This window comes from Camellia sinensis, chromosome 3 (genome assembly GCF_055761805.1).
Source record: "Camellia sinensis isolate YWXY chromosome 3, ASM5576180v1, whole genome shotgun sequence".
Taxonomy (NCBI): Eukaryota; Viridiplantae; Streptophyta; class Magnoliopsida; order Ericales; family Theaceae; genus Camellia; species Camellia sinensis.
The window spans coordinates 32,485,674-32,512,331 of NC_138963.1; the positions used below are offsets into that span (position 1 = coordinate 32,485,674).

Genomic DNA, 26,658 nt, shown 5'->3' on the forward strand with positions numbered 1-26,658 from the left:
CTAGATTTTCAAAGCAATCAAATCTTGGGTTTCTATTTGATCTGGTTAAAGATCAGTGATAATTGAAAAGAGCAGAAGAATAGATGGGTATTTCAATACATCTTTCACTATGGAAGCCAATTTCTCACTGTGCTGTTTTGATCATGGACAAGAAGACCAAAAAAAGAGATGGGTCTAACCATTCAACAAAAGATATCAAGAGGAACCCATAATTTCTGAGGAAATTGCAAGAGCACAAGCTCAAGGAAGCTCTTAAAGGGAAACAAAATTGGAACAGAAATTGAGGGGGGGAAAAAAAATTTAGTGGCGTAACCGGTCGGTCGATCGGTCGGTCATCCCATCAGATGTCCCCAGGCATTTGATGCAAGCAACAATGTTCACCATTGGAGCAACTCGTATCAAATTAAAAAAAAAAACACTTTTTTTTTATCAAATTTAGTGAAAAAATAATTCACCGTTGGAGATGCTCTTATATAAAAAATTGCAATTATTAGTTACATTACAGCAAAGTATTGACCAACTTATCGCATTGAAATTGAAAACTGGAAAGTATTTTTGTAGTATCAGTGTGTTGTGCTCTTTTGGGAACCTCAGCAAAAAGCTACAGTTTGCAGCCTCACAAAATGCCAAAGTTGCATTTTTGATCGTTTGGAAAACGATAAAAAAGCGGGTTGTAAAATAACTCGTGAGGGCTAAGGCAAAATGTATATTTTCCAAGTTAGATAGGATATTTTAATCATTTTGGTGTAACGTGACACCATAAATAAATATTAATCTTAAAAGTAAAAAAATAATTTTTTTATTAACTTTTCAAATCGCTTTTTTAAAAAATCAAAAAAATAAAAAAAACTTGATAAAAAGTCAAAGTCAACTTTTTATCATCTTGCCAAAACACCCCAGTATCTGGTCCAGCTCCACTATTATGATCATTGAGAAGACTAAAGCAAATTGTAATTGTTTTTACAGTGAATCATATACTTGCGTCTCATTTGGCAACTCTACTCTTTATTTTAGTTAAAAAGTCAAAAAATTATTGTAAATTATCACCTCACTCTTTTTTATTTTATTTTTTATATATTTTTTATAAAAAATCAAAAAATTACTAAAATAACACATTTTCTGAGGCCATAATCATTTCCGTTAGAAAACTACACTTGTCACCGCAAAGTGTTGACCAACTTAATTTAATTGCCATGAAATCGATAGCTGTAAACTTTAATTAATTCCTTTCTCAAATACCACTGTATTTTTTATTTTTCTTTTATTTTCTAATTTTTAACGGATCTCAAATACCAATGTCTAGTATCTTATCCTGCTCTATCATGTGTATCCACTTGAACTGGCTATCCTCAAAATTTTTGTTGGTGTAATGGTTATATAAATAGAAATTATATATATAATGGCTTGGTTATATTTTGAGTGTATCATTTTAGAATAAAGAGTATTTAAATAATAGTGACACATCATTCTCATGTACTATATTCTATAAACATTTGATGGAATAATATCTTGAGTATGCATTCCACGTAGTAAGATGTTGTGAAAATTGTCCCAGAAAAATAACATCATTCTCATGTATTATAAGATTATTTATTGATTAGAGTTACTAGATACTGAAAAATTTGTCTCAGAAGAATACTCAAAAAAACACATTGAATTAAGGGAGTGCAAGCACTTGGGTGCTTTGCCAGGGGTAGGGAGATTTTTTTCTACAGGTGTTAATCTAACAACTAACAATTGACATTTGCCGATCAAACAAAAAAAAAAAAAAAAGAAAAGAAACACATTGAATGGTTAAGATTCATTTGATGTGTGGATCTCACTATACAAAAATTAGATCCAACTCACAAATAATTTTTAGATTCTTAGACTTTCTCTTTACCTATATTCTGTATATGGATTTTTAACTTGAATGCCCGTTTGAAAATTGATTTTTTTTTTGTTAATTTTAAAAAAAGATATGCAAAAAGGTTAAAAAAATGGATTGACCTACTGATTTTTTTGACTAAAATCTTACGAGGTATGTGTTTTTGGAGAAGTTATTTGGTGGTCATGTAGTATGATCACATGGTGTTTTAAGTGTTGTGAGTGATAAAAGAGATGGAATTTACAATTTTATAATAAGAAACAAGGAACATGAAATTTAGCAGACATAGAGACACATGCGGCACGACATTAGCATGGACTTGACATTGTTTAAGTCTTTGGCTTTGACAGTCACATGGGCATGACATTGTTTAAGTCCGACTTTGGACTGTCAATTTAAGTCCTCCATTTACACACACAAAAACACACACATCTACTTCTTTCGGAGATCATCAACACACCCCCAGATTGTTGAAATGGGTCCTCAACCACTTCCTCAGCTTCACTTTGTTCTAATCCCTTTAATGGGTCAAGGCCACCTCATTCCCATGGCAGACATAGCAAAACTCCTAGCCCAGCGTGGTGTAATTGTTACCGTAATCACCACCCCTCTCAACACCCTCCGAATCCAACCAATCAGCGACCCCTCCATTGAGGCTGGCCTCCCCGAAGGAACCGAAACTCTTGACACTGTCCCCTCACTCCACTCCTTCAAAAACTTCTACGTCGCCATTTCAATGCTGCAGCAGCCTCTAGTGCAACTATTTGAACAATTTAATCCCCGCCCGAGCTGCGTGATCTCCGACTAGTACCTTGCTTTCACTGCCGACATTGCTCGTAAATTCGGAATCCCCAGGATTGTTTTTGATGGTACAAGTTGTTGACGGTATATCCTCTTATTGGAGTTTGAGACCTAATTAATTTATTAAAAAAGTTTTAATTTGGTTTGATTTATGTATAATATATTTTTATATATTATATCTAATTTGTGGAGACTCAATCTAATTTGGTAACAACTAAAATTTTAATAAAACAAACCCAAAATTTTAGATATATATATTGTCTAATAATATATTTGAGGGACATACATTGGTTTCTTCTTCCGAAAGTGTGGCTGCTATAGAATAATTGATTGGAAAAGTCAATTCGGGGGTCAAGGTGTGGCTGTGTGTATTGCTTTCACAAACAAGCAATAGTGTGCTTTCATCGGTGCTCTACTTTGAAGCGTTTCGGTCCTCTTTTGGGAGAATTTTTTTGGGTCGTCTTCGACTCTGGTTTTGAAGATTTTGATTCATTTATTTGGTGAAGTCTTTCCTCTTTGTTTATTTGTGATTATTTAGAATTCACCTAAGGGTGGTTTGTGAGACCATTCGTGTCTCGTTTGTAATTGTTTGAAAAATTATTTGGTTGATAGTGGAATCGAATTTCGATCCCGTGGACGTACCTCACATTGAGAGAACCACAAAACATTCTTGTGTTGCTTTTGATTCAATTTTTCCGCATTAGTTTTTATTCTCATTGATTGATTTACTTGTAAGGAATCACATATTTTCCCTAACAACTGGTATCAGAGCTTACAGTTTATTTGGGTTTATTTATTTGTGTAAATCAATGGAGGGGAATGTGGGTCGTATGTCTAGCTTCAATGGAAGTAATTGGGTAACTTGAAAAACTAAAATGGAGGACCTATTATTTTGTAAAGATTTGTATGGGCCTATTGAAGGTGATAGTGGCAAACCTGATGATATGAAAGATAATGAGTGGAAGAGGCTTAATCGAAAAGCCGTGGGTGTTATCCGTCAATGGATTGATGACAGTGTGTTTTATCATGTTGCTACTGAAACTTCAGTACATGATTTATGGAAAAAATTAGAAGGCCTTTATGATCGAAAATCAGCCACAAATAAAGCGCTTATGTTTCGTAAGTTGGTTAATTTAAAATATAAAGAGGGCAGCTCTATTCCGGAACATCTGAATGAAATAAAGAGTATTATTAACCAACTTGTGTCTATGAAAATTATTTTTGATGATGAGTTGCAGGTTTTGATGCTACTCAGTTCTTTGCCCGAAAGTTGGGAGACTTTAGTTGTGACAGTTAGTAATTCGGCACCCAATGGAGTTGTCACAATGGACCAAGTCACTAGTAGCTTGTTGAATGAAGAAACTAGAAGAAAATCAGCGTGTTCCTCTCATTCAGAAGCATTCATTGTGAGAGACCGAAGAAAAACAAGGGGGACGAGTAAGACTCCTCATGCTCGTGATCAAAGCCGTGACAAATCAAGAGATGGTTCTTTTTCAAAGAAAGACATTGAGTGTTATTATTGCCATGAGAAAGGACACATGAAGTGAGAATGCCGAAAGCTCAAGAACAAGGAGAAAAGGCGTGACAAAGTGTGGATAAGAAGCAAGAAGACACAACAACAGTTACTACCGATGATCTCATGGTCGTTTGTGAAGATGATTGTATCAATTTTGTAGGCCAAGAGAGCAATTTGGTGATCGATTGTAGTGCTTCTTTTCATGTGACTTCTCAAGTTGATTTTTTCACTACCTACACCAAAGGAGATTATAGTTCTGTTCGAATAGGTAATGAAGGTTTGTCCAAGATTATTGGCATGGGTGATGTTTGCTTAGAAACAAATTTGGACTGCAAGTTGTTGCTTAAAGATGTGAGGCACCTCAATTTGATCTCTACTGGGAAGCTAGATGATGAAGGCTACAACAACAAATTTGGTGATGGAATATGGAAGCTCACAAAGGGTTCTCTGGTGGTGGCTAAGTGTAAGAAGACTCATACACTTTATTCGATGCAAGGAAAATTTGTAAAGGTGTTGTCAATGCACTTGAAAATGATACTTCTAAAATTATTATGGCACAAGCAGCTTAGGCACATGAGTGAAAAAGGGCTGCAAGTTTTGTTCAAGAAAGAGCTTCTACCCGGTTTGAAAGGTACACATCTTAAAACTTGTGTTCATTGTTTGGCGGATAAACAACATAGAGTTTCTTTTCATAAAAATGTTATTTCTAGAAAAGAAAATGTTTTGGAATTAATTCATTCGGATGTTTGTGGTCCTTTGAAAGTTAGAACACATAGTGGTGCACTTTATTTTATTACTTTCATTGATGATTATTCAACGAAAGTTTGGGCTTTTCTACTAAAAACTAAAGATCAAGTTCTAAAAGTATTTAAACATTTTCAGGCCATGGTTAAAAGAGAAACAAGGCAGAAATTGAAGTGCATCCGATCAGACAATGGTGGTGAATACATTGTGCCATTTGATGAGTATTGTCGCAGCCAAGGTATTCGGCCCCAAAAGACAGTTAAGAAGACTCCTCAACAAAATGGCATTGCCAAAAGGATGAACCGCACCATTGTGAAAAGAACAAGGTGTTTGCTTTTACAAGCTAAATTGCCAAGATCCTTTTGGGGTGAGACAATGAGGACAGCGGTTGACGTGATTAATTTGTCTCCTTCCTATCCTTTGAATAGTGATGTTCCTGAAAGAGTTTGGACCAGCAAAGATGTGTCTTATGAGCACTTGAGAGTGTTTGGTTGCCGAGCTTTTGTTCACATTCCAAAGGATAAGAGGTCCAAGCTTGATAGCAAGTCAAGACGATGTATTTTTCTTAGGTATGGGCGTGATGAATTTGGGTATAGATTGTGGGATCCAGTCGACAAGAAAGTCATTCGAAGTCGTGATGTTGTGTTTCTTGAAAACCAAACAATTGAAGACTTTGGCAAAGGTGATCAACCGGAACCAAAAACTAGTGACCTCATTGACATGGATCCATCTTTTTCATCTTCAGTTGATGATGAAAATAGGGGAGATGTGCAGCCACCTATTGAAGATATAGAGGATGATGCTAATCCTAATGAGGTTGAGCCAGAAATTGAGGAAGAGCATCCAACTCAAGAACCGCCACCACAACTTGGGTTGAGGAAATCTACAAGGGACCGACAACCTTCTTCCGATGAAGGGGAGCCTGAGAGCTACCAAGAAGCAATTGAGCATGTAAAGAAAGGTAATTGAAAAAAGGCCATGGAAGAGGAGATGAATTCCTTACTTGAAAATCACACCTATGATTTAGTGAAGTTGCCTAAGGGGAGGAAAATTCTGAAAAAGGAGTGGATCTTCAAATTGAAGAATGATGGCAAGAATCTGAGGTACAAGGCACGTTTTGTTGTGAAAGGCTTTGGGCAAAAGAAAGATATTGACTTTGATGAAATTTTCTCGCCAGTTGTAAAGATGTCTTATATTCGGGTTGTACTTGGCATGGTTGCAAGTATGAACCTTGAAGTTGAACAACTTGATGTGAAGACTGCATTTCTTCATGGTGATCTTGAAGAAGAAATTTACATGGAGCAACCGGAAGGTTTTGTAGAGAAAATGAAAGAGAAATTTGTTTACAAATTGAAGAAAAGTTTGTATGGCCTCAAGCAAGCCCCGCAGCAATGGTACAAAAAATTTGACTCTTTCATGATGAATAATGGTTTTTCTAAAACCACTTCAGACCATTGTGTGTTTGTGAAAAAATTTCTGAATGGTAAATTTGTTATTCTTTTGCTTTTATGTTGATGACATGTTAATTGTGGGTCAAGATTACACTATGATTAACAGATTGAAATTAGAGTTGAGTAAGTCTTTTGCTATGAAAGATTTGGGACCGGCAAAACAAATACTTGGTATGAAAATTGTTCGTAATCGCAAAGAGGGACTGATTTGGTTGTCTCAAGAAAGCTACATTGAGAAAGTTCTTGAGAGATTCAACATGAATAAAGCAAAGCCGGTTGGTTGTCCACTTGCGGGTCACTTCAAGCTTAGTTCGAATCAATGTCCTACAAGTGAGAAAGACAAGGAAGAGATGTTGAAAGTTCCTTATGCTTCAACAGTTGGTTCTTTGATGTACGCCATGGTTTGTACAAGGCCGGATATTGCTCACGCTGTTGGTGTGGTGAGTCGTTTCTTTCTAATCCGGGTGAAGAACATTGGGCAGCGGTAAAATGGATTCTAAGATATCTTCGAGGGACTTCGAAGGTATGTTTGTGTTTTGGAGATGGTAAGCCGATGCTTGATGGGTTTACAGATTCTGACATGGCTTGTGATATTGATTCTAGAAAATCTACTTCGGGGTATTTGATGACTTTCGCAGGGGGAGCTGTGGCATGACAATCTAAATTACAAAAATGTGTTCCTCTCTCAACTACCGGAGCTGAATTTATTGCTATTACAGAAGCTTGCAAAGAAGAGTTATGGCTGAAGAAATTTTAGCAAGAGTTGGGTTTGAAGCAAGAAAAGTATGTGCTTTATTATGATAGTCAAAGTGCTATTCACTTGAGTAAAAATTCTACTTTTTATTCGGGATCGAAACACATTGATGTGAGATATCATTGGATTCATGATGTGTTAGATTCGAAATTGTTGCAACTCGAAAAGGTTCACACAGATGATAATATTTCGGATATGTTGACTAAGACTTTGTTGAGGGATAAACATTTAAAGTGTTGAACTTTGGCGGGTATGGTTGATGTCTCCACCTAAGTCGATAGGGGGAGAATTGTTGGAGTATATCTCCTTATTGGAGTTTGAGACCCAATTGGTTTATTAAAAGAGTTTTAATTTGGTTTGGTTTAGGTATAATATATTTTTATATATTATATCTAATTTGTGGAGACCCAATCTAATTTGGTAACAACTAAAATTTTGATGAAACAAACCCAAAATTGTAGATATATATATTGTCCAATAATATATTTGAGGGACATACATTGGTTTCTTCTTCCGAAAGTGTGGCTGCTATAGAATAATTGATTGGAAAAGTCAATTCGGGGGTCAAGGTGTGGCTGTGTGTATTGCTTTCACAAGCTAAATTGCCAAGATCCTTTTGGGGTGAGGCAATGAGGACAGCGGTTGATGTGATTAATTTGTCTCCTTCCTATCTTTTGAATGGTGATGTTCCTGAAAGAGTTTGGACCAGCATCTTGTGCAATCGCAACTTGCACATTTCCAGGGTCTTTGAAGGCAAGTCTGAGTTTAATCCTTTTGTTGTACCCGGTTTGCCTGATTGAATCGAATTCACTTGGGCTCAGCTGCCTTCACCATTCAATCCGGGCTCTCTAGTCTCAAGTGATATGAAGGATAATTGGATCAAGATTAGAGACAGTGAATTAGCAGCTTATGGAGTTGTCGTCAACAATTTTGAGGAGTTAGAGTCTGGATATGTTGAAGGGTATCGAAAGATGGTAAGAGATAAAGTTTAGTGTATTGGGCCGGTTTCGCTCTGCAATAAAGAGGCTTTGGAGATGGCTCAGAGAGGCAACAAGGCCTCCATTGATGAGAACCAGTGCTTGAAATGGCTCAATTCGTGGAATCCGGGCTCTGTAGTTTATGCCTGTCTTGGAACATTGACTCGTCTCACAACTCCACAGTTAGCAGAGCTTGGTTTAGGCTTGGAAGCGTCGAAAATGCCATTCATTTGGGTTAGAAGAGGAGGAGAAAGGAAGGAGGAGATAGACAAGTGGTTATTAGAAGACGGGTGTCACAACCCAAACTCGCCCCTATGGGTTTAGCACCGTAACCGGCCAGTAATCCGAGATTACCGAAGGCCTGTTTAACAGTAATACAGAGTACAGGGGCTAGCGAAAACCAATACAGTAAATAAACAATGTCCAATGAGCTGTGACAGTCTGTATGCAAAAAGGACTTCTCATTCAGATATGCACAGTCAGACAAAACAGTATATACATATATACAATCATTCAATACAGTACAGTCTGCACAGTCGAACAGAACAGATACAGAGACAGACGGGGAAATTAAAAACACCCCTAAGCCGTAACTTGACAGGCTTGGAACCTCGCATTGAGGCACATAGGTTGGCTCGACAAAACTGGAGTTTACCCCGACGCTTCTAGCTGCGGTCTGGTGCCTGTACACCTACATATATATATGAGCAGTGAGCTAAAGCCCAGTGAATAACACAATGCGTAAAGGGGTTAAGAATGAATGTCCTTACAGTAATGAAAACAGTTCATTAAATCAGTATTTCAGTCGTTCAGTCGATACAATCATATGTGGTACATCTATTAGCATAACAGTACAGTAAACAGTAGGTCTTAAAGACCGAACAGTACATGATGGCCATCAATCAGTAACAGTAGTGGTTCCAACGAGGGAACCGACAGAGATCTCTGTAACAGTAACAGTAAACAGTAGGTGCTAAGGATGCCACGATACAGTTCAGAATATAGGACATACATTCATTCAATTAACAGTATCAGTTCAGAAAGCAGTACAGTTCAATTGTTCAGAAGATAATCATTTTGAACATATCTTTACACAGATGTTACTCACAGAGTTCTGGGCTACAGTAAGCTAGAGCGTCTCCTCAGAAAGCCAATCCTACACAGTTAATAGATTGAACACACACTAAGCTACACAATCGGAAGAGATAATAATTTAACCCCTAATTTGCCCCGGTGTGTTCTACATCTATATCCTCATTAAGATGCTTTAAACTAGGCCTAATAATGCCTAGGATGAGATGAGGATGTAAAGATGCACTTGAAAAAGCATTTTCAGAATTTTTGAAAAACAGGGGTCACGCTCGAGCGTAAGTTACTCCGCTCGAGCGAAAATGCAGACAAAGGTTTCCGCTCGAGCGTAGACTTACCCGCTCGAGCGTTCTGTAAAACAGTCAAAAGTGCTAGATAGGCGAAAATCACGCTCGATTGGGCGCTCGACACCCGCTCGAGCATGAGACACCAAGCCCCGCTCGAGCGTCAATTCTTCCGCTCGAGCGGACGTCAAAACAGAACAAAATGCTGAGAGCACGATTTCCACGCTCGAGCGCCAGTCACCCCGCTCGAGCGTGAGTCTGAATTCTGGAAATTCCAGATTTGAACCTCAAGCTCAAAACCAAGTTTTTAAACCATAAATTTCGATCCTCCTGGGCCAATTTTCCAGAAAACACATCAAAACTCATACTTTAATATGATTCAAAACTCAATTTGTAAAATCAAAACCCAAGAGTGTTTCAAATAAATCCAATTCAAACCAATTTCCATGAATATGAAGAACATGCAAACATACATGAATTCAAACCAATTCAAAGCTTCAATTTCATGCTCTAGTGAGCCAAATCTTTCAAAAACATGATGAGTTCATGGTCTTTTGTAAAAATATGAGCATGCATGTACAATTTTATGAAAGACAACTTCACAACTTCAAAATAAAGGCATGCATGCATGAACTAGCCTCCAATTCAACATACATGGGCCAAATCAAGGCTCAAATCACTAGAGGCTCAAGAACTAAGCATGAACAAGTTCAAATACATTAATAGAAGGTTAAATTCTCATACCTAAGTCTTGAATTCTAGGCAGGGAAGCTCAATTATGCAAATTTATACTTCAATCCCTTCAATTTCCTAGCAAATCTACAAGTGAACTCGACTCTCACTCTTACTCTTTCTATGGTCGGTTGAGCTCTCAAAGTGTGGCTGATGAAATGTGTTAATTGAATGTATACAAGTCTCCAAAGGTGTAAGGTAGTGGCCACTAAGTGGTGAGATTGTAAATTAGTCCAACTCTGTGCAATTATCAATATTTAATCTAATTTAATTATACCTAATCAGTTTTCAGATAAATATACCATAAAATCCTATAAATTATGAGGATCATGAAACATTAATCGATTTCCGGTTCGGCCGCCGATAAGGCCTTCAATTAGCAGGTCAAACATAAAAACACAAACAGATAATCAAACAGTCAGACAGATAGACATACAATTGAACAGATATACTCAGTCAATTCAGTTTCAATTTCAGTCAATCAGTTCAGTAGTTTATTCAGTTCGCTTATCAGTCGTAATCAGTTCAGTTTAACGGTAATCAGTAGTTTATCGGTAAACAGTAGCGAGGGTTGTTACAGTCTCCCCTCCTTAAAAAGAGTTTAGTCCTCTAAACTCGAGTTACCTTTATTCTGGAAGAAAATAGGGTTCAGTGGAAACAGTTCAGGATATCTTTTAGCCATGTCATCTTCCCTTTCCCAAGTGGCATACACGCCACTATGGTTTTGCTAGTCGACTTTCACTAGCGGGATCTCTTTGTTTCTCAACTTCTTGATCCGTCTGTTTACAATCTGAATAGGCCGTCCCTCAAAAGTGTAGTCGTCACTCAGCACTACATGAGTTGGCTCTATTACATGGAAAGGATCCCGGAGGTAGTCCCTCAACATAGAAATGCGGAAGACGTTGTGCATATGCTCCATTTCAAGAGGAAGCGCAACTTGATACGCCACCAGATTGATTTTCTCGATAATCTCGTACGGTCCGACATATCTCGGCGCTAACTTGCCTTTGACTCCAAAACGAGTCTGGCCTTTCATCGGTGTCACTTTCACAAAAATGTAATCACCCACTTCATACTCTCTATCTCGTCTTCTAACATCAGCATAACTTTTCTGTCTGCTCTGAGCGGTTTTCAGTCTCTGTTGTATCAGTTTCACTTTCTCAGTTGTTTCATAAACAATCTCGGGCCCAAGCAAAGGCCTATCTCCAACTTCTGCCCAGCAAATCAAAGATCTACATTTCCTGCCATACAATGCCTCGAAAGGCGCCATACCAATACTTGAATGATAGCTGTTATTGTAGGCGAATTCAGCCAATGGCAAATGGCTTTCCCAGTTTCCCTGAAAATCGAGGACACACATTCTCAGTAAATCCTCCAGAGTCTGGATGGTTCTTTCTGACTGGCCATCGGTCTGAGGATGATAAGCACTACTCAATTTCAATTCAGTACCCAATGCAGTCTGTAAGCTTTGCCAAAATCTCGACGTAAACTTCGAATCCCTGTCAGAAACAATGGACACAGGCACTTCGTGCAGTCTAACAATCTTATCAATATAGAGTATAGCCAACTTGTCTGCATTATAAATTGTCTTAACAGGCAAGAAGTGAGCAGATTTAGTCAGTCTATCAACAATAACCCAAATCGAGTCCATACCTTTACTAGAACGGGGCAATCCCACAATAAAATCCATGGTGATATGTTCCCATTTCCACTCCGGTATGGGTAAGGGCTGCAATAAGCCTCCGGGTCATTGATGTTCGGCTTTAACTTGTTGGCAGTGAAGACATTTTGATACAAAATCAGCAATTTCTTTCTTCATTCCCGGCCACCAGAAATTCAGTTTCAGATCTTGATACATTTTCGTATTCCCTGGATGGATAGAAAATCTTGAATTGTGGCCCTCTTGCAGAACTCTTCTTTTCAGTTCAGTATCATTTGGTACACACAGTCTTCCTTGAAATCTCAGTACATTAATTTCAAATTTGAAACCCGGTCTTGGTTTAGTTTCCCTTTCTTCGATGATTTTCTTCAAGAAGTCATCCAATTGCTGTTTCTCTTTAATCTCTTCAATCAGTGTCGGTTGAGCAGAAATAGCAGCTAAGGTTCCACCTTGTTCTCATACAACAATTTCAATTTTAGATTTTTCAAGGTCACAAAGCAATTCTTTCTGCCCGGTAAGCAAACAGGCTAAATTTGCAGTCAATTTCTGACTCAATGCATCGGCAACGGTGTTGGCTTTTCCCGGATGGTACAAAATCTGTAGGTCATAGTCTTTAATTAGTTCTAGCCATCTCCGCTATCTCATGTTCAGTTCTTTCTGTGTGAAGAAATATTTCAAACTCTTATGGTCGGTATATACTTCACATGTTGCCCCATAAAGGTAGTGACGCTAGATTTTTAGTGCAAATACTACTGCAGCAAGTTCCAGATCATGGGTTGGGTAGTTCTTTTCATGCGGTCTCAGTTGTCGGGAAGCATAGGCAATTACTCTCCCGTTCTGCATTAAAACACACCCCAAACCCTTATGAGAAGCATCACTGAATATGGTATAACCATCCGTACCTGAAGGTAAGGTAAGAACTGGTGCAGTCACGAGTCGAGTCTTCAACTCTTGGAAAGCTGATTCCCTTTGGTCAGTCCAGTCAAATGATATTCCCTTCTGTGTCAGTTGAGTTAATGGTAAGGCAATTTTGGAGAAGTCTTTGACAAATCTTCTGTAATACCCGGCGAGTCCTAAAAAGCTTCGAACTTCTGTCACATTTGTTGGTCTAGGCCAGTTCACTGCAGCTTCAATTTTCTGTGGATCAACAGAAATTCCATCTTTGCTAACAACATGCCCCAAAAACATAACATGATCAAGCCAGAATTCGCATTTACACAGTTTAGCATAAAGTTTATGTTCTCTTAGGGTCTGTAGGGCAAGTCTCAGATGATGTTCATGTTCTTCTATACTTTTGGAGTAAATCAGTATGTCATCAATGAATACAACAATAAAGTCATCAAGGTACGGTTTAAAGATTCTGTTCATTAGGTCCATAAATGCAGCAGGTGCATTGGTAACTTCAAAAGGCATAACTAAAAATTCGTAATGTCTATACCTCGTTCGAAAAGCAGTTTTATCAATGTCTTCTGGTTTAACTTTCAACTGATGGTATCCGGATCTGAGATCGATCTTAGAAAACACTTGAGCACCCTATAACTGATCAAATAAGTCATCAATACGTGGCAATGGGTATTTATTTTTCACAGTTACCTTATTCAATTCACGGTAGTCAATGCACAGTCTCAGTGAGCCGTCTTTCTTCTTCACAAATAAAACAGGAGCACTCCAAGGCAAAGTGCTAGGTCTAATGAACTTCTTATCTAACAGTTCTTGTAGTTGCACTTTCAGTTCCTTCAGTTCAGTTGGAGCCATTCGGTAAGGAGCTTTAGATACTGGCTGCGTTCTGGGAATCACATCAACGGTGAATTCGATCTCTCTGTCAGTCAAATCCCCTGGCAGATTATCTGGGAAAACATCTAGAAACTCTCTAACTACAGGAATACTGTTCACATTAGCATTATCATTAGTAGATACAGTCAATACAGAACACAAATATCCCTTACACCCTTTTCTAATCAATTTTACAACTTTCACAGATGAAATCAAATACGAAGGAGGTACTACTCCAACTCCATTAAACACAAATTCGGGTAAACCCGGTGGACGGAAAACTACTCGTTTCGTTACACAGTCTGTGGTGGCATGGTATTTCGTTAACCAGTCCATTCCCAGTATTACATCAAAATGATCAATGTTCAGAGGCAGTAAGTCAATAAACAGATGTGCATCACCAACAATAATTTCACAAGCAGGGTACATATATGCACAAGTCATAGATTCCCCAATGGGTGATGATACAGCTAACAGATAATTCATGGGTTCTAATGGTCTATTCAGTTTTCGTGAAAAAGCATGCGACACATATGAATGCATAGACCCCGAATCAATCAGTACATAAGCATTTTGGGTGAAAATAGAGAGAATACCTGACACAACGGTCTCGGTATTCTGCACGTCTCCCGGTACTAGGGCAAACACTCGGCCCTGCCTCATGGGCTCTTTCCCTGTAGCTTTGGGGTTCGGTTTTGGTGCAACAGTTGATGCCGCCACGCTTGGTGTAGCTTTACTACTGGCTTGTGGAGCAGAGGGGCAATCTTTAACCATGTGGCCTATCTTGCCACACCTATAGCAAGCTCCAGATATTTTGTAACAAACTCCCTTGTGATTTTTACCACATTCAGAACAGGGCGATATTGAACGGTTTCCTTGACTGGAAGTAGTCGTTGATCCCGTATTCTGTTTCTTATTCACTGGACTATGCTTGCCTTTCTTAAACTTGAAACCCTGTCTCTTACCACGCCATTCAGACGCTGGTGTTTTAGTTTTCAGTGCTTCGATGTTCGACTCAGCCATCAAAGCTCGGTCAAGGACATCCACATAATTCGGTAATTTCAAAACATTTATTCTGTCAAGAATTGCAACATTAAGGCCGCCTTCGAACTTTCTGGCCTTTTTGTAATCGGTGTCCACCATATGCGGTGCATATCTCGCAAGCTCGGTGAACTTTGTTTCATATTCAGCAACGGACATTGTGCCCTGCTTCAGCTGTTCAAACTCAGTCACCTTTCTATCCCTAACACACTGAGGGAAATACTTCTCGAAGAAGGTTCCTTTGAATTGAGCCCAAGTCATAACAGTACTTTCATTACGGATAAGCATCCACCACCTTCTAGCTTCTTCTTGTAGAGTAAAGGTAGTCAACAGTACTTTATGTGCTTCAGAGCACGGAAAAACCTCAAATAATTTTTCAGTCTCAAGAACCCACGCTTCAGCTTTTAACGGTTCAAGGCCTCTGTAACAACCCTCATACTGTTTACTGATTAATGACTGATTGATTACCGATAATCACCGATTACTGTTAAACGGAACTGATAATGACTGATAACTGACTGGGAATTGAACTGATTAAAGTACTGAACTGACTGACCGAAATTGAAACTGAATTGAGTGAATACATCTGTTTGAATTGCATTTTATCTGTTGACTGTTTGTTTGATCTGTTCGTGTTTTATGTTTAAACTATTAATTGAAGGCCTTATCGACGGCCGAACCGGAAATGGGTTAGTGTATTATGATCGTCATATTTAATATGATTTTATGGTATAATTATCTGAAAACTGATTAGGTACGATTAAATTAGATTAAATATTGATCAATTGCAGAGTTGGCCTTATTTACCGAACTACCCCTAGTGGACCACTATCTCATACACACACTTGAGCCTTATACATTGAATCAAACATTTCTTTGGCCTATTTGTGAGACCCTTAGTCGACCATAGAGAGAGAGAGACTTGAGGAGTTGAGTTCATCTCAATATTGCTTGGAAATTGAAGAATTGTTGAAGGGTAGATTGCATATTTGAGCTCCCTTCTTGAACTACAAGACTAAAGGTAGCTCCATTGTCTTCTTGTTCATGTTTTAAGTTGATTCTTGCATGGTTCATGTCATATTGATGGAGTGTAGAGCCAAAACATCGTTTAGATGTTGAATTGTGGCTTAATTGTTGCATGCATGTACATATATTGAAGTTTTGAGGTTGTAGTCCACGTTTCCTCACATGCATGCCCATCTTTTGGTCATACTCCATGAGTTCATCTTGTTTTTGAAGGTTTGAGCTCTTTTGAAACAGCATTAAAGCTTTGAAAATGATTTAAGATCATGCATGTTTGCATGTTCTCCATGTTCTTGGAAAATAGTTTGAAATTGGATTTGAATTAAACACCCTTGGGCTTTGATTTCTCAAATTGAGCTTTGAACCATGTTATTCTATGTGTTTATAAATGTTTTCTGAAAATTCAGCCCAAGAGGATCGGTTTTCATGCATTTAAATTTGAGTTTGAGCTTGGAGGTGCAATCTGGGTTTTCCAGATTTCGCACTTCCGCTCAAGCGGGGAAGTTCCGCTCGAGCGTGGAATCCGAGCATCCAACATCTCTCTGCACTGTTTTGCAGTCCGCTCGAGCGGAGGATTGGGCGCTCGAGCGAAGTCATGTCTCACGCTCGAGCGGGTGTCGAGCGGAGATTTCACCCATCCAGTACTTTTACAGTACGCTCGAGCGGGAAAGTTTACGCTCGAGCGTATACCTTTGTTGCATTACCGCTCGAGCGGGGAAACCTGAGCTCGAGCGGAACTCTGTTTTTCTGAAAATGCTTTTAAATGTGCATCTTTGCATCCTCATCTCATTCTAGGCATTCTTAGGCCTAGTTGTAGACATCTTGTTGAGGATATAGATGTAGAACACACCGAGGCATTAGGGGTTAAATTATTATCTTTCCCAACTGCGTAGCTTAGTGTGTTCAATCTGTTAACTGTGTAGGGTTGGCGACTGGGAAGACACGCTCTAGCTTACTGTAGCCCGAACTCTGTGAGTAACAATTGTGTAAAGATATGTTCAAAATGATTATCTTCTGAATACTGAACTGAACTGTTTACTGAACTGATACTGTTTACTGAATGAATGTATGTCCTATATTCTAAACTGTATTGTGGCATCCTTAGCACCTACTGTTTACTGTTACTGTTACTGTTACAGAGATCTCTGTCGGTTCCCTCGTGGAACCACTACTGTTTACTGACTGATGGCCATCATTACTGTTCGGTCTTTAAGACCTACTGTTTACTGCTATGCTAATGGATGTACCACATATGATTGAATAACTGTTCTGACTGAAATACTGATTTAATGGACTGTTTTCATTACTGTAAGGACATTTCATTCATAACCCCTTTACGCATTATGTTATTCACTGGGCTTTAGCTCATTGTTTATATATATATGTAGGTGCTCAGCCACCAGACCGGAGCTAGGAGCGTGGGTTAGACTCCAGTTTTGTCAAGCCAGCCTTTGTGCCTCACTGCGAGGTTCCGAGCCTAACGTGTTAGGGCTTAGGGGTGTTTTACAATTCCCCCTTCTGTACCGTCTACTGTTTTGTATAGACTGAATGTTTACTGTACTGTTATCTAGGGTTGAGTCCCTAGTCTAAATGATTGTAAATATTGTGCATACCGTTCTGTCCTGTTTACGTATAAATGTATGAAAAATCTTTTCATATAGACTGTCGCAGCTCATTGGGCATTGTTTATTTACTGTTTTGGCTTCCGCCAAGCCCTGTACTCTGTTTTACGGTATTACTGTCCTGCAGGCCTTCGGTAATCTCGGATTACTGGCCGGTTACGGTGCTAAACCCATAGGGCCGGGTTTGGGTCGTGACAGCCTCCCTGAAAGGATGGCGGTTTCATCTTGCTGAACTTATGGGTGAGAGTTATTATGTCCCCATCATTTACATTCACATTATGTTCCAACTGTACCAGAGGAGGAGGTGGGGGCTGTTGATTCTGTTGCTGGTCTAATCTTTCAGTTATCAGTTCCATCATCCGTTCCAGTCTAGCCATTCTGGCCTCAGAGGATGAGGATTCGGTTGCAGTGTTTGCATTATCCATTTCACTATAAGCAGTTGTAACAATTATCAATATAGGCAGTCATTGTTTAAACAGGTTCATACTTTAGCATATATTCAGTCAGTCATACCACACATTTATCATGCTCATGTAATGCCCTAATCACTTTTCTAGGACATCCTATAGCTCATTTGGACATGTGTGTGCGGTATAACTCGTGGTAAGTATCGCTCTGATACCACTCTGTCACAACCCAAACCCGCCCCTATGGGTTTAGCACCGTAACCGGCCAGTAATCCGAGATTACCGAAGGCCTGCTTAACAGTAATACAGTAATACAGAGTACAGGGGCTGGCAGAAGCCAATACAGTAAATAAACAATGTCCAATGAGCTGTGACAGTCTGTATGCAAAAAGGACTTCTCATTTAGATATGCACAGTCAGACAAAACAGTATATACATATATACAATCATTCAGTACAGTACAGTCTACACAGTCGAACAGAACAGATACAGAGACAGACGGGGAAATTAAAAACACCCTTAAGGCGTAACTTGACAGGCTTGGAACCTCGCATTGAGGCACATAGGTTGGCTCGACAAAACTGGAGTTTACCCCGACGCTTCTAGCTGCGGTCTGGTGCCTGTACACCTACATATATATATATGAGCAGTGAGCTAAAGCCCAGTGAATAACACAATGCGTAAAGGGGTTAAGAATGAATGTCCTTACAGTAATGAAAACAGTTCATTAAATCAGTATTTCAGTCGTTCAGTCGATACAATCATATGTGGTACATCTATTAGCATAACAGTACAGTAAACAGTAGGTCTTAAAGACCGAACAGTACATGATGGCCATCAATCAGTAACAGTAGTGGTTCCAACGAGGGAACCGACAGAGATCTCTGTAACAGTAACAGTAAACAGTAGGTGCTAAGGATGCCACAATACAGTTCAGAATATAGGACATACATTCATTCAATTAACAGTATCAGTTCAGAAAGCAGTACAGTTCAATTGTTCAGAAGATAATCATTTTGAACATATCTTTACACAGATGTTACTCACAGAGTTCTGGGCTACAGTAAGCTAGAGCGTCTCCTCAGAAAGCCAATCCTACACAGTTAATAGATTGAACACACACTAAGCTACACAATCGAAGAGATAATAATTTAACCCCTAATTTGCCCCGGTGTGTTCTACATCTATATCCTCATTAAGATGCTTTAAACTAGGCCTAATAATGCCTAGGATGAGATGAGGATGTAAAGATGCACTTGAAAAAGCATTTTTAGAATTTTCGAAAAACAGGGGTCACGCTCGAGCGTAAGTTACTCCGCTCGAGCGGAAATGCAGACAAAGGTTTCCGCTCGAGCGTAGACTTACCCGCTCGAGCGTTCTGCAAAACAGTCAAAAGTGCTGGATCGGCGAAAATCACGCTCGATTGGGCGCTCGACACCCGCTCGAGCATGAGACACCAAGCCCCACTCGAGCGTCAATTCTTCCGCTCGAGCGGACGTCAAAACAGAACAAAATGCTGAGAGCACGATTTCCACGCTCGAGCGCCAGTCACCCCGTTCGAGCGTGAGTCCAAATTCTGGAAATTCCAGATTTGAACCTCAAGCTCAAAACCAAGTTTTTAAACCATAAATTTCGATCCTCCTGGGCCAATTTTCCAGAAAACACATCAAAACTCATACTTTAATATGATTCAAAACTCAATTTGTAAAATCAAAGCCCAAGGGTGTTTCAAATAAATCCAATTCAAACCAATTTCCATGAATGTGAAGAACATGCAAACATACATGAATTCAAACCAATTCAAAGCTTCAATTTCATGCTCTAGTGAGCCAAATCTTTCAAAAGCATGATGAGTTCATGGTCTTTTGTAAAAATATGAGCATGCATGTACAATTTTATGAAAGACAACTTCACAACTTCAAAATAAAGGCATGCATGCATGAACTAGCCTCCAATTCAACATACATGGGCCAAATCAAGGCTCAAATCACTAGAGGCTCAAGAACTAAGCATGAACAAGTTCAAATACATTAATAGAAGGTTAAATTCTCATACCTAAGTCTTGAATTCTAGGCAGGGAAGCTCAATTATGCAAATTTATACTTCAATCCCTTCAATTTCCAAGCAAATCTACAAGTGAACTCGACTCTCACTCTCACTCTCTCTATGGTCGGTTGAGCTCTCAAAGTGTGGCTGATGAAATGTGTTAATTGAATGTATACAAGTCTCCAAAGGTGTAAGGTAGTGGCCACTAAGTGGTGAGATTGTAAATTAGTCAAACTCTGTGCAATTATCAATATTTAATTTAATTTAATTTAATCATACCTAATCAGTTTTCAGATAAATATACCATAAAATCCTATAAATTATGAGGATCATGAAACATTAGTCGATTTCCGGTTCGGCCGCCGATAAGGCCTTCAATTAGCAGGTCAAACATAAAAACACAAACAGATAATCAAACAGTCAGACAGATAGACATACAATTGAACAGATATACTCAGTCAATTCAGTTTCAATTTCAGTCAGTCAGTTCAGTAGTTTATTCAGTTCACTTATCAGTCATAATCAGTTCAGTTTAACGGTAATCAGTAGTTTATCGGTAAACAGTAGCGAGGGTTGTTACAACGGGTTTGAAAAGAGGACCAAAGATAGAGGCCTTTTGATCCGTGGTTGGGCTCCCCAAGTCCTGATATTGTCACACCGCGCCATTGGAGGGTTCTTGACACACTGCGGGTGGAATTCGACACTCGAAGGGGTTTGTGCTGGCTTACCAATGGTGACATGGCCTATTTTTGCTGAGCAGTTCTTTAATGAGAAGTTGATTGTGCAGGTTTTGGGGATTGGTGTGGGTGTTGGGGCTAAGGTGGTTGTGCACTTGTGTGAAGAAGAGAAATTTGGGATGTTGGTGAAGAGGGAGAATGTGAAGAAGGCTGTGGAGGAGGTGATGGACGAAGGGAGAGAAGGAGAAGAGAGGAGGAAGAAAGCAAGGCAGCTTCAGGGGAAGGCAAAGAAGGCAATGGAAAGTGGAGGATCTTCTTACAGCAACCTCACATTGCTTGTTGAAGATATCATGCAACTAGCAGAAGAAAATCAAGCTAAGGCATGAGAGAGAGAGAGAGAGAGAGAGATGTTTACAAAGTTGAGTCACAAGCATGGCATTGGAGACTGAGATTACTACTTGACAGAGAGGGGTTGTGGAGGATCATGAACAATCTGGTATTTTATTTTTGTTTCAGAGAATGGAATGAAAAATTGGTGATGACTAGTAACTCTATATTATTCTTGTAGTAGTAATAAATGGAAATTTATATTTGTCAATCTCATGAAGAAAAAAAAAACAAACAAACAAACAAATTAAGTAATCTTTTAAGGCTTTATTGTTAATTCACTATCCAGATTTGGACAATGCATCAGCTATCAAAGAAAGCATAAGGGACAAATTGGTGTGAAGGTAATTTTATCAGATCGAAATGTTTGGACCCCTTTTGAGATGAACCCCACACCTCTAAAGTGATCATGACCCTCCATGCATGTGTGGGGCCAACTCATATATGTGTGGAGTCCACATCATGAGTGGTCTAGATTTGTGGAGATCTTGTGGTTGCCTTGTGGGGGTCTCAATCATCACTTTTTATCAGATATGTGAATAAGCTAATTTGGAAGAGAGTAATGCTATAGGGATCATGAAGAAAATATTATGAAGATAATCATAAAAGATTCTACACCTTTTGATTACAAATATAATAAAACACCATATATTGATAAAAAAAACTCATGAAATATTTCATGATATTTTTTTCATGACCCCTAATATTATTATTTGGGAGATTGAGATAGGATATGAGCAAGAAGAAGACAGTTATGCAGTTGTGCAATAGAACAGTTGGGTTGTTTGTGTGAAGATTGATGATTTTTATTTTTATCTGGAAATATTCATATAAGATTCATCATGTTCATAAGATGATAAAATTTACTATGCTACATAAAAGTCACATAAAAACAAAAAATGTGCAGTGAAATAATAAATAGCAATCTTATAAACCCAAATATTCATTATGAATGAGATCTCTCACGCCAAATTTAAGTTTATAGTGCACTCTCAACTTTCTGGTTTTTATTTTTAATTTTTGTTCCATAGTACAAAACTTGTCCCTATTAAAAAATTGGTATTTATTAATGTAATTGTAGGGTCACATGATATGAAATTGGGGGAATTACATATAAGTGGAAAGAGGAAAAATTATTTACAAAACAGTGAAAAAATTTATAATTATTAATATTTATAATGTTTATCATCTTTTTGTAAATATTTTTTTTCCTATTTTCACTGATATGTAATTGCACCTGTGAAATTTGGCTTTTGGGTTCCAAATTTGCTAACCCTGCTAGCCAAAATTTTTGGGCAACTATTTGTCATAGTCATTTTATGGGGACTATTCAGTGGAATATTTAGGTTAATAATGGCTACTTTGGTAGAACAAGAACAATAGCACTTGTAAATTTTCCTTAAAACTTGAAATTTTACATTGGTAACACCAAATAGTTTAAGATCAAGTTTTCCTGCATTGATTTCAATCAACAATCTTGAAAAATCTAGAAATCCCCTAGATGTATCAATTTTAAGCAGAATATAACAATCCCAATCAAACAATCAAGACAAAGAAACACAACGATTTTACGTGGAAAAAACCACAATTGGACACCTCCAACTGTGATAAAAAAACCACGGGCAACAGCCACAAGAACAATCCACTAAGAAGATTTAAAGGAATTACACAGGTATACTCTCAATTACCTAGCGAATCCACCACGCCTAATTGAACCAACCTCTATGTGCCTCTTCCAACCCCATCTTCACCTCGGAATTGTCTTTACGATGAGCCACCCCGGAATCCACCAAAGCTTCAGGCTCGAATTCTTCAGAATCCACCGAAAAACAACTCTCTCTTTTTTATAGCAAACAAAAACCTTTGATGTACTCTCTTTAAATCATGAGTTGAATACTCAAAAAAACATCAAAGAAAACTCACAAAGTATCCCCAGATATAAACCCTAGAAACCAAAAAGAAGATCTGGAGTAGTAATACTAAAATCTGACCCAACACGCGAATTTATAGAATCTGTCCCGCGATCTCCGCTCGAGCGCCCAACAGCCCGCTCAAGCGTCGTCAGCAAAATATGCGCGTCATATAACAGAGGTCCGCTCGAGCGCGAAATCACACATCTCAGTACTTTTGCAGGCGACCAAAACTGCTGGAACCAGGAATTCTCCGCTCGAGCGGGGGAATGTCCGCTCGAGCGGACAGGCAACTTGGAATGCATTTTTGCATTTTGCGTCGGGGGCGCTGCCCCTCGACCCCGCCGTGGCGCTGCCCCCTGGACCCCCGCGAGCTGACCGGGCAGCTCGATCCCCGTCATAATCAGCGAAGTGGCAATCTTGAACGCTTTATCATCACAAACTTCTCTGAAAAGCACAATTCGGGTTGGATTCGCATCTAAACACTCATAGCCTCACTGAAATAAAAAGTGCGAAAATAAATACAACTGAAAGGAGTTTTGTCAAACGGGATTGCCAAGAATAAAACCTAACAAATCTATTTTAAGATAACTCTGTTTAAACTTTTCTAGTATCAAAATTTATTAACTTTCAGCTGAATTAAGCATCTTCCTTCCTCTTTGTTTCAGCAAATTTCCATATTTATGATTTTCCGACAAAATATAACATGGATTACGTAACCATTTCCACATTCAGAATCTATAATCATGGTTCAGATATTATATTGTTACAAAAAAATTTCTTTGGTCATAATGACATGATACTAACACATTATTCTGCATATATATTTTGTATAATTTTTAATTTCGTATAGTATTACTCTTCTAATTAATCTTATTTTGGGGACGTAGTGCAATGTTGGAATAACTTATGGTATTTGCTAAACATGTGCACCAGAAGTATTACTTAAAAAAAAAAATCACAAATTTTTGTACAAAAAATCACGAGTTTCTTTCTGTGCTAAATTGCTTTTGCTGGATATTTTTCTTGTGTACGGTTTATTAACACACAAAATTAACAAAAAACAAATTCGTACAAAATGATGTAACTACATTGTGAACTTGTCATTTTAAAAACAAATTTCACGAATGTTAATTGCAAAAGTATCACTATCATACCATTCTTGTTCCGAATTATGAATATAAATTTTATGTAAAAATAACCTTTTTTTACATTTGTTTGGGTGCCACCATAGTCCTCTCACACTCACTAGTGCAAAACACCCTGTGAACAAACAGTGATTATGGAACATAGACCCCAAGGCTTCACAAGATTCCAAATAGTCCTTCACACAAGCCACATGCCTTAATATATCAGCATCCCTGCTTATGTAGGATCTTGCATCACCAGCATATAGTTGCAATTATTGCATAGGAATAAGGGCATCTACCTTATCTTCCAAACAAAAAAAGAAGAAAAAAAATCCTTACCCACTTCTTCTTCCAATTCCAACTACTTTCAGTTCATGTAAATTTGATCACTTTCATCTCCATCAACCCCCAAATTCCAATGTCTTCACAACACAAACTCCTCCACCACTTTGTTTTGCTTCCACACTTGGCCCATGGCCACCTAATTCCCATGATAGACTTGGCCAGGCTACTAGCCCAGCATGGCACGGTCGTCACCATAATCACCACCCCCCTCAATGTCGCCCGATCTGCCACAATCATCTCTCGAGCCATCGAATCTGGGCTCCAAATCCAACTCCTCCACGTCCCGTTCCCATCTGCCAGGGCCGGCCTCCCTGACGGATGCGAAAGCATGGATGCTCTCCCCTCGCGACACTGGTTCAAAAACTTCGTCATCGGCATTTCCCTGCTACAAGAACCAATGGAACAGTTGATCGATGAATTAAACCCTCGTCCGAGTTGCATAGTTTCCGATAAAAATCTTGCCTGGACAGCTGATACCGCACTCAAGCATCAGATTCCGAGGTTTGTTTTTGATGGGACGAGTTGCTTTTCGCTCTTGTGCACACACAACATACTCAATTCCAAGATTCACGAGTCCGTGTCTGAGTCTGAATCTTTCGTGGTTCCGTGTTTGCCTGACCGCATTGAATTAAAGCGGGCTCAGCTACCAGGAGCTGTCAATATGGTGAATGAGAGAGACCGCAGTGAAATCAGGGCCGCGGAACTGGTGGCTTTTGGGGTGGTTGTTAATACTTTTGAAGAGCTTGAACCAGCATATGTCGAAGAGTTTAGAAGAGTCAGAGGCAGAGTTTGGTGCATTGGACCGGTATCGCTATGCAACAAAGAGGATGTGGACAAGGCAGAGAGAGGCAACAAGGCCTCAGTTGATGAAAACCAGTGCTTGAAGTGGCTTGACACAAAACAACCCAGCTCTGTAGTCTACGCCTGCCTCGCCAGCCTCAGCCGCTTCACGTCACCGCAATTGGTGGAGCTCGGATTAGGCTTGGAAGCCTCGAACCGACCCTTCATTTGGGTTATTAGAGGAAAAATATGGAAGAACTGGAGAATTGGATACGCGGAGAACGATTTGAGGAGAGAACGAAAGGGAGAGGGCTTTTAATCCGAGGTTGGGCACCGCAAGTACTTAATAGTGTCACACCCTGCAATTGGGGGTTTCTTAACGCACTGCGGTTGGAACTCGACGTTGGAAGGCGTGTGCGCCGGCGTGCCCATGGTGACGTGGCCGCTTTTCGCGGAGCAGTTTTATAATGAGAAATTGATTTTGCAAGTGTTGAGGATTGGTGTGAGATTGGGGGCTGAGTTTGCTGTGAAGTGGGGGGAGGAAGAGAAGTTTGGGGTGTTGATGAAGAGTGAACAAGTGAGGAGGGGTATAGAGGAGGTGATGGGTGAAGGAAATGAAGGAGAAGAAAGGAGGAAAAGGGCAAGAGAGCTTGGGAAGATGGCTAAGAGGGCAATGGAGGAAGGGGGTTCTTCTTTCCTCAACATGACAGTTTTAATCCAAGATATTATGCAACAGGTTAAGGGCAATCAACCTAAAACATGGGAGAGATATTACAATACATTTTGTAATTAGTCTAAATCACATAAATTGATCAGGAAATTGGATATAGAAAGTATGGATGGACAAATTTTTTAGAAGTGGACCCATTAACAATTTTTGATAAAATTTGGTTCATACTTGTATTTTATTCTTTTTATGTGTTTAATTTTTATGTTGGTAATAAAATAATAAAAAAATTAGGTAGAGTTTATAAAGATTCATCAAATTCTGAGTCTTGATGCTAAATTTCCTCTACATTCTTAAAAATAAACAAAATAGAATAGTGTAATCTAAAATAAAATATCATTCTTATGCCATTTACACTGGGAAATGGGTATGATTTTTTTTTTTTTTTTTTTTTTTTTTTTTTTTTTAATGTTGAGTTTAGAAGATTAGGTAGAAGCCCTTTTTCCTCGGCAATAATTGTAACTATATGCAGCTGATGGAAGAGCTTACACAAGCAGGACATGTTTAGGCATGTGAGTCTGTGTGAAGGACTGTGGAACCTTGAGGTGTACGTTGCCCAAACACTGTTTGAGGACTATGGGGGCACCCAACAACAAATTGAGATAAAATTCAAATCAAACCAAATCAAATTTAATCAAACCTTAAATCTCATCAAAGAGGATTGGTTATATAAAATCTTTTTTTTCACTTGATTGTATCCCAGGTCATTTTGTTAGTCAAATTAAGGAGATTCATAAATCTATTTATTTAACTTAGTCCACGTCAATTCAGGTTTATCCCTTCCTCTAAAACAACCATTTATCGTCACTGTATCACATCTCTTCATTACTGTATCTGTTGGTCTCCATTGTATGTGATAAAACCATCTCAATTTATTCTCTTTCAACTTATCTTCTATTGTACTACTCCTACCTA

At 38.8% G+C, this 26,658-nt stretch overlaps 1 protein-coding gene and 1 pseudogene across 1 annotated transcript; both read left to right on the forward strand.

Moving 5' to 3' along the window:
• Positions 1-2,328: 2,328 nt before the first annotated feature.
• On the forward strand, positions 2,329-20,850 carry LOC114306934 (UDP-glycosyltransferase 73C11 pseudogene; annotated as a pseudogene).
• Positions 20,851-23,819: 2,969 nt separating this feature from the next.
• Positions 23,820-25,991, forward strand: LOC114306948 (UDP-glycosyltransferase 73C4). The gene is given in 3 exon segments (XM_028252281.2): positions 23,820-25,263; positions 25,266-25,358; positions 25,360-25,991. Coding segments are annotated over 3 exon segments (1,497 nt in total). The 5' UTR covers positions 23,820-24,309; the 3' UTR covers positions 25,810-25,991.
• The last annotated feature ends 667 nt before the right edge of the window (positions 25,992-26,658 follow it).